This window comes from Arachis ipaensis, chromosome B09 (genome assembly GCF_000816755.2).
Source record: "Arachis ipaensis cultivar K30076 chromosome B09, Araip1.1, whole genome shotgun sequence".
Classification (NCBI taxonomy): Eukaryota; Viridiplantae; Streptophyta; class Magnoliopsida; order Fabales; family Fabaceae; genus Arachis; species Arachis ipaensis.
The window spans coordinates 145,093,876-145,105,353 of record NC_029793.2 but is presented as its reverse complement, the minus strand read 5'-3'; the positions used below and the strand labels follow the sequence as shown (position 1 = coordinate 145,105,353).

At 36.7% G+C, this 11,478-nt stretch overlaps 2 protein-coding genes across 2 annotated transcripts; both read left to right on the top strand.

The window, feature by feature from the left end:
* On the top strand, positions 1,987–8,946 carry LOC107616499. The gene is given in 10 exon segments (XM_021112099.1): positions 1,987–2,950; positions 3,489–4,205; positions 4,358–4,416; positions 5,091–5,405; positions 5,991–6,840; positions 6,928–7,286; positions 7,382–7,592; positions 7,857–8,094; positions 8,232–8,379; positions 8,479–8,946. Coding segments are annotated over 10 exon segments (4,071 nt in total). The 5' UTR covers positions 1,987–2,100; the 3' UTR covers positions 8,803–8,946.
* LOC107616123 (cysteine-rich receptor-like protein kinase 25) lies at positions 8,981–10,420 on the top strand. The gene is made up of 3 exons (XM_021112098.1): positions 8,981–9,008; positions 9,298–10,098; positions 10,183–10,420. Exons 1-3 carry the CDS (start codon positions 8,981–8,983, stop codon positions 10,194–10,196), a joined length of 843 nt encoding a protein of 280 aa, XP_020967757.1. The 3' UTR covers positions 10,197–10,420.

The window sequence follows — 11,478 nt, the reverse complement described above, 5'->3', positions numbered from 1 at the left end:
GATAGAAGAGACGACTTGTTTTTCTTTTATAAAATAAGAAAAAGTCTAGAAAATTAACTACAATATATAAATCAATTTAAGTCAACTTTCTTTTTTTTAGTTTTGAAATTCAAAAAATTAGAGTAGTGGATTTTTTTCATAACATATATTTTTCAATTAGTTAGTTACACTTCTAATTAGTTTTCTAATGAAACCGATAAAATAATAATGGATATTAGGTAGTATATGGAAAAGGATTTTTTTTTTTTTTGGGTAAAAAGTGAAACTGAATAAAAACGAAAAATTTTCATTAAATTTGTAGAGAATATGTATATTGTATATGACAATTTTTTTTTTTCATTTTTCTATTAGATAAAAAAGAAATTTGCTCTTCATTTAAAAGTTACAATGCACGTAACATTACCTATGTAAAGTTTGAGAATCAAGTTACTATATAGTTCAGTCATTCAGTGTCCATTAGCAAGGATTATTGAGCAGGCAAAGTGGTTAATATATCAACATTTGAAATGCATGCAGTGCATATAAAATGCTGAATTATATCAAATTTTTGTTGCACTTGAAACTTGAAATCAAGGAACAGTAGGGAGGGACACTAACAACCAACATTTACTTAGGAATTTTGCCGCTGATTTGTTCAGTAGTAGCTAGCGTGAGTATTTATTGTACACGAAGATGAAAATGAAGGGGTTTGATGTTCGAGTTGTTAAGCACTTATAATTGACTATAATAAATTTTAACCAATCAATCTCTAGCTTGTTGGGAAGAATATGTTAGATATTTGCTTTGTCTCGACTTCGCTCGCACGTGCTTTAATGTTGTTCAGAAAATGAATGAGAATGACGAAAGAGATGCGAGTGCATGCATGGTAGAAATGAGCCCATATAACCTTAATTATTCGTAATTGAAACGAACCTAATAAGGTCAACTCTTTTCGAAGACTATAAACTATCACAACAACAAACGCACAGAGAGCGTTAACAAACAAACAAGCTAGCAAGCATGGCTATTAGGATCCAGATCCCCTTCACCCTTCTCTGTCTCCGTGCTCCTCAACTGTGCAACTACTAGTCGAATTTTTATGGTTAAATTGAAGGGTCAACGTCCCGTCTCCCTGCTGTATTCATTTTGTGCTTTTATTTCCACCCAACAGAAGGAAATACTAGGGGTGAGCACAGCGGGTATCCGATTATCCGTTCGAACCGAATCAATTAAATTAGTTCTGAGTAACTGGGTCTAACCCGAACCAAATCGATGGTTTTTGTTAGTGATTGGTTCGGGTATCGATTTTAGAGGTGCGGAACCCAAACCAACCCGCGAACCCGATCATATATTAATTAAATAACAAAAAATAAAAAAAATATATATGGCTTTTCCATTAGACAATGATTATACATTATTAATATGTTTGGATTTTAATGAATTTAATTCTTAATGTATTTGGTGTTTAACATATTTGGATTATTTCTATTGATGTTACATGTTTATTGTACTTGTTGAATTTTTAAGATAAAAATTTGGTTTTTTTTTATGAATTTTAAAGTCATCGGGTACCTAATTACCCGAACCGAACCAATCCGTTCTTAATCGGTTTGGTTTGATTCGGGTACATATACAAAAAAATGCAAATCCGAACCAAACCAAACCAATTATATTTTGATCGGTTCGATTCTAATTTCACCATAAACCCGAACCAAACCGACCCGTACTTATCTCTAAGAAATACCATTTTAATAAGTCACTTATTGAAATAGATTCTCTCAATTTTATTTTTTAATTAAGAATATAAAATATAATTTTTAATTTTTTAAATATTTGTTTATATTTTTTATCCAATTTATAAAATATAATAAAATCATACTTTATTTTTTTAATTGAGGAAAAAATTGAGAATACAATCCCACCACTTCTCTGTACAGATAACGAAAGAGACGTTACTAGCTGTAATAACAAACAAGGTTGACCTGGCGGCTTCCTTGACTAGCTTTGTCACAGAAATTTCTCTTCAAAGACTATAAACTACTACTACTACCACATAACACAACACATCCTTCCTCTTTCCCGAAACTGGCGAAACATAAACAAATCCATAAAACAATAATCATGGGTTGGAATTGGATGAAGATCACCTTCAACCTTGTCTCGGTATCACTCTCCCTGCTGCTGCTCCTCAATTTTGCAACCACCGCTAAAGCACAAGGTCCCACTTATCTCTACAATATTTGTTCAGACAACAAGACCACTCCCAACAGCCTCTTCAAAAAGGACCTTAACGACCTCTTCTCATCCCTCTCTTCCAAAGCCACCGCCAACGCTCAATTCTTCAACACCACCGTCCCTGCCACAAACTCCAACGACACGGTCTACGGTCTCTTCATGTGCAGGGGCGACTTATCCTCTTGCGGGCAGTGCGTGGTCAACGCCACACAGAAGCTTTCATCCGATGCAGATTGTTCCTTATCAAAACGAGCCATCATTTGGTACGACGAGTGCATGGTTTGGTATTCCAATAACCGCTCTATCTTGTCCACAATGTTCACGAGGCCCGGCGTTTACCTCTCCAACACGGGGAATGTCTCCAACCAGGAAAGCTTCATGAAGTTGTTGTTCAGAACCATGAATGAAACGGCGAAAGAAGCAGCCAAGTCCCCGGTTCTTGAAAAGAAGTACGCTACAGGGCAAGCCAACATATCTGGTTTCCAGAACCTTTATTGTATGGCTCAGTGTACCGATAACCTCACACCACGAGACTGTGCCAGCTGTCTAACTGAAGCCATAACCGAATTAACCCCTTGCTGTGGAGGAAAGCAGGGAGGGAGGGTTCTATTCCCCAGCTGTTTCGTTCGGTATGAGTTGTACCCTTTCTATCGCTCTAATACTTTGGCTCCTTCGCCTTCACCAGGACCACGAGGATTTGTTCCAGCCACACGATATTCGTATAATGATTCAAAAGATACGGAGTAGGGGTGGCAATTCATACCCTACCTGCGGGTATTCAATCCGGTCCAACCCGTTCGGACAGGGTAAGTTATCCTAGGGTATGGTCCGGGTATGCCTGCGGGTAGGGTAGAGTACGGGTTTAGAGTGTACCCTATCCTACCCTACCCGCATCTCAAATATATAACACATATTTTATAAAAATTAGGTATATAGTGAATAAAGTGAGAGTTGAACCTACAATTTCTCTTATGTAATGACTTACAATAAGTGAACAACCACTAAATTAGTTAGTTAATTTAATAATTTAAGTATTAATTTGTTATTTTTTATGTTATTAATATGTATAAAATTTGAAATAATTGAATTTTATATTTACTTTAAAAACTTTTGATATATCTGCAGGTAGGGTAGGGTAGGATTTAGAATTTTAAGGTGCGGGTAGGATTAGGGTTGAGAGATTCTCAACCCACGGGTAGAATAGAGTAAAGTTTTAACAGAACTTTCAACCCGCGGATCCAAACCCTATCCTACCCTACCCATTGCCAGCCCAAATACGGAGGATCCTGTTTATCTTAATTGCACTTGCTCGAGTAACAATAAAGCCTCAGACTCCGATAAGGACTTCCAGTTACATATCCGCACCCTCCTCGATTCCTTGTATTCCAACGCCACCAGCGGTAACTTGTTTAAGAAGGTGGAAGCAGGTATAGTGTCTGGGCTCTTCATGTGCCGTGGTGACCTTCCGTCCCGCCTCTGCTCACAGTGCGTGGTCCTTGCAAAAGATCGAATTTGGTCCAACTGCCGCTTCTCCAAAGAGGCTGTTATTTGGTACAGTCACTGCTTGCTTCGCTATTCCGAAGCAGATATCCGCTCGACGTATATAGCAAGTCCTTTGTTTAGCGAGTTCAACATGACCAGCAGCTTCATTTCTACCCAGCAGCAAAACTTCTTCAATACTCTATCTGGTATTTTACTTAGATTGACCAACCTCACAGGTGACAATGGTAACCGATATTTGACAGATAAATCAAAATTGAATCCCTTTCAAACTCTTTACACTCTGGCTCAGTGTACGCCAGATCTCTCCAGCGATGACTGCACAAACTGTCTCCGTGATGTGATTGGATCAGCAATACCATGGGCTCGTTTGGGAAGTGTCGGTGGAAGAGTTCTATGTCCTAGCTGCACTCTTAGGTTTCAATTATTCCAATTTTACAGAGCTGATGATGATGCTCCACCTCCTGAGCTGCCTGGTCCTTCTGCTACAGGTGAATGCTCACTAAAATCTTTTCTTATGAATGCAACTATATTTGATGTACTGTCTACAATAAAATTACTCATTCCCATTTATTATTAATGTATATATATATAATGACTATGTATTTAGCATTTTTGTTATCAATACCTTTCTTCTTTAAAGGGCAGAGGCTCTGTGAGATGTACATGCTGATTGAACCTTCTCACCACGTTGCGCTACAGGTGGGGAGTAATATGGTCAAATAAAAAAAAGTCTAGGGTCAGTAATTTTTATATTTGTGGCCATTATTTAACTATAAAAAAAAGTGAATAATTTTTTATCATTGAATATAATTTCACACTATTAAAAATACTATTGATAGTCAATTGATAGTTACAAAACATAAAAATTGCTGGCCTTTAACACTCTCAGTCAAATATATATCCTCTGGGTCAAATATATATCCTATTGAAAGAGTTAGAAATATTCTAGTCTAATCCATTATTTAAGATTATCTTGATCTTATAGCTGGAACCCAAAGAGAAAATAAATTAGGGATAAACTTATTTAGGACACAAACAGAATTTTATTATGACATGTTAAATTCTTTCGTTAAAAAGACAAAATTTTATTAAATTATTAGACTAAAAGATTGAATTGATAGTTAAATGATGATCAAAAATAATTATTTTTTATGATTTCATAATATTTCTTTTTATAAAACTTTAGGGGTATAAAAGGAACCCAAAATTTATTCAGATAAAATTACCCACACTATAAATATTAAAGACAAAAACTAAATGTTAACCCTCTTTCAATATATTTTCAATCAAATGACTTAGATTTCCCAAAAATAAATAGAAAAAAAAAGAGTAGATGATTTATATAATGATTGTGGGAGGTTACTGTGTTACAGGTTTGGAGACAATGGAGGGATAACATATCATTAAGTATATTAGACCCAAATATTAAAAATAACTATTCAGAAATTGAAGTCCTTAAGTGCATTCGAATTGGTTTATTATGTGTTCAACAAGATCCTGATGCAAGACCAACAATGGCATCCGTTGTTACATATCTTAGCAGCCATTCAATTGAGTTGCCACTTCCACAAGAACCTGCATTTTTCATGGACAAAAAGATGGATCAAAGAGCAGCTGCACAGGAATCAAGTTCTAGTTCACATCCACTTTCACAAAATGAAATGTCTATAAGTAACTTTCTTCCTAGATAATAGTATTTAACTTTTGACTAACGTTCTGTGCAACTAATTGCCATTGCTGTTAGTTTAAAATTAAGACAAGATTTCAATTATACTTTGGAGCTTGTATGGACTGGGGGATCAAATTATGATATCTTTTGTTATTCCTTAGTGTGTTGTTGATTATATATTTTGATCCTTAAATTTAAACAAAGAATTCATGCTACAAAGTAACTAGATTGGTATGAATATAGCTTTAATTAGGGACTATGCAACTAAGGGACTAGCCAATTATGTTCTGTTTACGTGTGTTTCTAACACAAGAATAGTGAGATTGTATATAGGGAGATTTTTGTAGTTAAGTTGAAGGAGTCAACCATACAAGAGTAGAAGGACATACCATTCCAATAAGCAATTACCCACTTTTCCGGGCAGAAAACAAAAGAGTTGCTGTAATAAATAACAAGGTTGACCTGTCAGCTTGCTTGACCTGCTTTCTTCTCCTCCTCTTGTATCTTGCTCACACCTACACAGAAAAATCCTGATTCTTCACACACTATAACTACTCCTACCGCATAACATAACACAATACAACACATCCTTCTATTCTGAAATAATAGCATGGGTTGGAATTGGATGAGGATCACCTTCAACCTTGTCCCAGTATCACTCTCCCTGCTGCTGCTCCTCAATTTTGCAACCACCGCTAAAGCGCAAGGTCCCACTTATCTTTACAATATTTGTTCAGACAACAAGACCACTCCCAACAGCCTCTTCAAAAAGGATCTCAACACCCTCTTCTCATCTCTCTCTTCCAACGCCACCGCCAACGCTGAATTCTTCAACACCACCGTCCCTGCCACAAACTCCAACGACACGGCCTACGGTCTCTTCATGTGCAGGGGCGACTTATCCTCTTGCGGTCAGTGCGTGGTCAACGCCACGCAGAAGCTTTCATCCGATGCAAATTGTTCCTTATCAAAACGAGCCATCATTTGGTACGACGAGTGCATGGTTTGGTATTCCAATAACCGCTCTATCTTGTCCACAATGTTCACGAGGCCCGGCGTTTACCTCTCCAACACGGGGAATGTCTCCAACCAGGAAAGCTTCATGAAGTTGTTGTTCAGAACCATGAATGAAACGGCGAAAGAAGCAGCCAAGTCCCCTGTTCTTGAAAAGAAGTACGCTACAAGGCAAGCCAACATATCTGGTTTTCAGAACCTTTATTGTATGGCTCAGTGTACCGATAACCTCACACCACGAGACTGTGCCAGCTGTCTAACTGAAGCCATAACTGAATTAACGCCCTGCTGTGGAGGAAAGCAGGGAGGGAGGGTTCTATTCCCCAGCTGTTTCGTTCGGTATGAGTTGTACCCTTTCTATAATGCTTTGGCTCCTTCGCCTTCTCCGTCGGCAGGGATAGTTCCTCCTCCACCTGCAACTAATTCATCTAATTCCGGAGGTAATTTAGTTCTGATATCTTATGCTTTCTTAGGAGTTAGGACCTTGCATTTTGGTATCTGTCATTACTTTCATTTTGGAAATGCAGGAAGTAGTGGACTATCATCCGGGACTATTGTTGCAATTGTGGTTCCAATTGCAGTGGCTGTGCTACTGTTTGTTGCGGGCGTTTGTTTCTTAATTAGAAGAAGAGCAAGGAAGAAGCATGACTCTGCACAAGATCCACAAAGTGAGGATATACCTTTTTTGGTTCTTTCAAGCTTTGCAAACTCTGCTGTGTTGTAATTCGAATCTCATAGACATACTATTTTTGTTCTGTTCTTAGCTGTGACCGAGATCTCTAGCATTGATTCGTTGAGATTCGATTTGAGTACAATTGAAGCAGCCACAAAGAAATTCTCTCAAGATAACAAGCTTGGAGAAGGTGGATTTGGTGAGGTTTACAAGGTATGGTGTTATTAAGCTCTTTTTCTACAATGAAAGCATGATTATATCTGTGCAGGTGTAGGTACTAACTGGATACGTTTATGTGTAAAATTCAGGGCTTGCTTCCAAGTGGACAAGAAGTAGCTGTTAAGAGGCTCTCTAAAGGATCTGTACAAGGTGGAGAAGAATTCAAGAATGAAGTAGAGCTGGTTGCCAAGCTTCAACATAGATATCTAGTCAGGCTTTTGGGATTTTGCTTGCAAGGAGAAGAGAAGATACTTGTATATGAATATGTACCCAACAAAAGCTTGGACTACATTCTTTTCGGTAGGCTCATCACATTACTCTTCACAGTTCATTATTATACTGTACAATTTCATGGTTTGTTTTTATTGAAGTTTTCTATGACATATCAGCTTCGTTATATGAGAGAAACTGAGAATAATTGATATCATATTATCTAGTATTCATTGACCGTGAGAAAATTGTATTTGGTTTTATTATTTTGAGGTGTTTTAGTATTTTGCTTAGCTGCTTCACTTTCTTCACACGAGCATTTTCTTATGAATGAAATCCATCTTTACTTTGCAGATCCTGAGAAACAAGGATTGTTGGATTGGACAAGACGATACAAGATTATTGGAGGCATTGCTCGAGGAATTCAATATCTCCATGAAGATTCTAGACTTAAAATCATACATCGTGATCTTAAACCTAGCAACATATTGTTGGATGAAGATATGAATCCAAAAATTGCAGATTTTGGTATGGCAAGGTTATTTGCTGTTGATCAAACTCAAGGAAATACTAGCAGGATTGTTGGGACATAGTAAGTTGGAGTTTTCATTATCTTGCACTATGAATTTTCAAACAATCTAGTACCAGAATACTGGTAGTTTGAATCAAACAAAAATAGAAGAGCATTGCCACTTTTGTCATGTTATTAATGTTTCAAATGTGTTTTAGTGGCTACATGTCCCCGGAATATGCGATGCGCGGAGAGTTCTCGGTTAAGTCTGATGTATACAGTTTTGGAGTCCTTGTTTTGGAGATTATAAGTGGCAAGAAGATAAGCTCTTTCTATGAAACAGATGCTGATGACCTAGTGAGCTATGTGAGTAGAGAAAATATTATGGTTTGGGTTTGGTCCTACTTGATTTACTCATTTGTATATATCATAACATAACAAATGCTTGATGAAAATTTGATATAGGCTTGGAAACTTTGGAAGGAAGGGACACCCTTGGAATTGATGGATCCCACGTTGAGAAAATCTTATACTCCAAATGAAGTTATGAGATGCATCCATATTGGTTTACTCTGTGTCCAAGAAGATCCAGCAGATAGACCTACAATGGCAACAATAATGCTTATGCTGGATAGTTATTCTGTTACTCTACCAGTACCTAATCAGCCAGCATTTGTCGTGCACAGCGGAACTGATTCAAACATGCTGCAATTCAGTGAACCTACAACCAATGTATCAGTGCAAACTTCTGTCAATGAGATGTCGGTTAGCGAAATGGATCCTAGATAAGATTGAATTGTTCCACGAGGCTTTGAAAATTTTGTATATTCTTATACATATTCTCTGGACTTTCTTTATTAAGGTTAAAGTTCAAATTATTGTAACGCTTTGTGGTTGCTTATTTTTCAATATGAAAAAGTACTTTTTTGCTTATCAAGAGAATACAAATATGTGACGTGAAGATAAGATGATCAAGAATTCTGCACCTATAAAGGGTATCCACTCATTTGCTGATGCAATACAGTTAAGCCATCAAAATTGACTAAAAACTTAAACCATTACTATCTTCTGTTGCTATTCTTTCCTATTAATAATTTAACAGGTCTAATTGGTTATTTTCTGCAAAACTAAACTCTGATTTGCGCTCCAATCTTTTCTCTCCACCAATACGCAAAATATTTCATATTTCTTTTATTTTAATGCTGTTTATTTAAAAAGTCCATCATCTTCCTTAATTCAATGTGACTATTTGTATTTATATATTCAATCATCTTCAACCCCTAGTGGCTGTCCTTGTCTACATTACTATACATGGTGTAATTTCCTCTGTTTTCCTCTTCCTCTTTAGATTCCTATTCTTTCCAACCGAAGCAGTTCCACTTTACAGTTCTCATTGCTGCACAGACTCTCTCAAATTCGAACCAAACAGAACCTTCCAAACCAACCTCAACCTCCTCCTCTCTTCACTTACTTCCAACGCCACAGAAGGCAGCCATTTCTACAGGACAAGAGTTGGCAGCACCGCTCCTAACGCTGTCACCGGCCTCTTCCTCTGCCGAGGCGACACACTCTCCGCAGCTTGCCACGACTGCGTAGCGGCCGCAGCCACCGAGATCAAACGGAGGTGCCCAGTTGAGAAAGAGGCCATAATATGGTACGACATATGCATGCTACGTTACTCCAACCAATCGATCCTGAACAACATAGTACCAGGAGTGGACTTATTCGATGCAAAGAACGTGTCTGTGAAAGAGCTTAAACGGTTCAACGAGTTGCTGGCTAATTTGTTAAACGGTCTTGCATCCAAAGCTGCAAATTCCATGGAGGATAATAAGTTTGCAACAGGGGAAGTAAACCTCACAAGCACAGAGACTCTTTATGGATTGGTGCAGTGTACTCCTGATTTGTCCTTGTTTGATTGCAACATGTGTTTCAGCAGCGCCATTGCTTCTGTTCCGAATTGCTGTGATGGAAAACGAGGAGCGAGGGTGTTGCTTCCAGGCTGCAATATTAGATATGAGGTCTACCCTTTTTACAATAGCACCAAATCACTGACTCCATCGGTTCTTCAATCTCGCCATTCAGGTATAGTAGTCGCGTGTTGTTGTGCTGTTTGCATACTCATTAATAGTTATGGATTTGAATTCTTTGTGGTTTTGTTTGGCACAGGAAGGAAGTGTTGAAGTATTTCTAGCATTTGTTATTCCAATTGTTGCTGCTATGGTGCTGTTTACTTTTGGTATATATTCTGCCATGCGAAAGCAAGGAAGAGATGTGATACAATTGTGGAAGAAAACGGTGATATATAGCTAATAACTATAAGATATTTCTTCAATTGCTTAGTTGGTTAGTTAGGGTTGTAACTGTTTTCCTTTTGAGGTTGAATGAAAACAGAATTTTTCTGGGACATAGACTGCACTTGCTCTTGAAGATGATTGCAGTGGGAATTGTCATAAGTGAATGATTAATGTGTTAAGATGATCATGCTACTTCTACCTTCGGAAATTCAAGAATGGATTTCCTTCTTTATCAAAAGTTACCGAAGTTGCAAACAAAAATGGCAAACATAATTAGAAATGAAATATTTTTTTTTTGGTGACCGAAATAAATTAAACAAAGAAAAACAAAACAAACAAAATAAGGAACTGCCTAAATAGAGGGACAGTCCCGTTCAAGACTACTCTTAAACTCCTTCCAAGGGGAAAGAAGCTCCACATGCGAAAGTTGTAACTTCATCGCCATCTTTGCCATAGTATCTGCCACCGTGTTTGCATCTCTCATAATCAAACGAAAGTCAACCCGCCAATTCCAATGCATGATATCTTCAAATTGAAATATAATCGCCAATCTTATCTCTTGGTATTTGTTCATAATTGCTTAACAAATTTAAATGATTTCTTCTAAATTTTAAATTTTATTTTAAAAAATAAAATATAATTTTTTATTATTTAATAAAAAATTATATTTTATTTATTAGAGTATTATTAAATAAAAATTTAATCAAATCAATCAAATTATCTGATAATTTTCAAATATCAACTTCGTAAAATGGACTGCAGCTGAGTTTTCACCTTTTAAAAATTGAATGCTGTGAATTGCAAGTACGAGGAGGCGTAGGGACACACGTTGGATTACATAATTGTGTTCATCTATGTTGTCATCAGTGTCCAAATCTTTGGGCATTATTTGATTTTGCCACCTGGTCTCTAATTCTAATCTTTGTTTAGATTTTTGGGCTAGAGTTTCCATTCCCAATGCGCCTAGTTCGATTATCATGTAAACAATAAATAAATAAATGTACACGAAGTAAAAGCAAACCTCATTTTGATGAAAATAGTTAGTTTTTTTAGTAATACTACAAAATCAACATAACTTATTATTTATAGTTAGTAGTTGATCAATAAATTTAAAAGTATTCAATTATTTATTAAAAATATGATATTAAATGATTAGACTAAAAATATT

What these genes read in the sequence shown, in the direction of transcription:
- LOC107616123 (XM_021112098.1), top strand. Translation starts at nt 8,981, where the DNA reads ATGATCAAGAATTCTGCACCTATAAAGG. An exon ending in GAATTCTGCACCTATAAAGG is followed by an intron (nt 9,009 to 9,297) that starts GTATCCACTCAT and finishes TTCAACCCCTAG; the next exon opens with TGGCTGTCCTTGTCTACATT.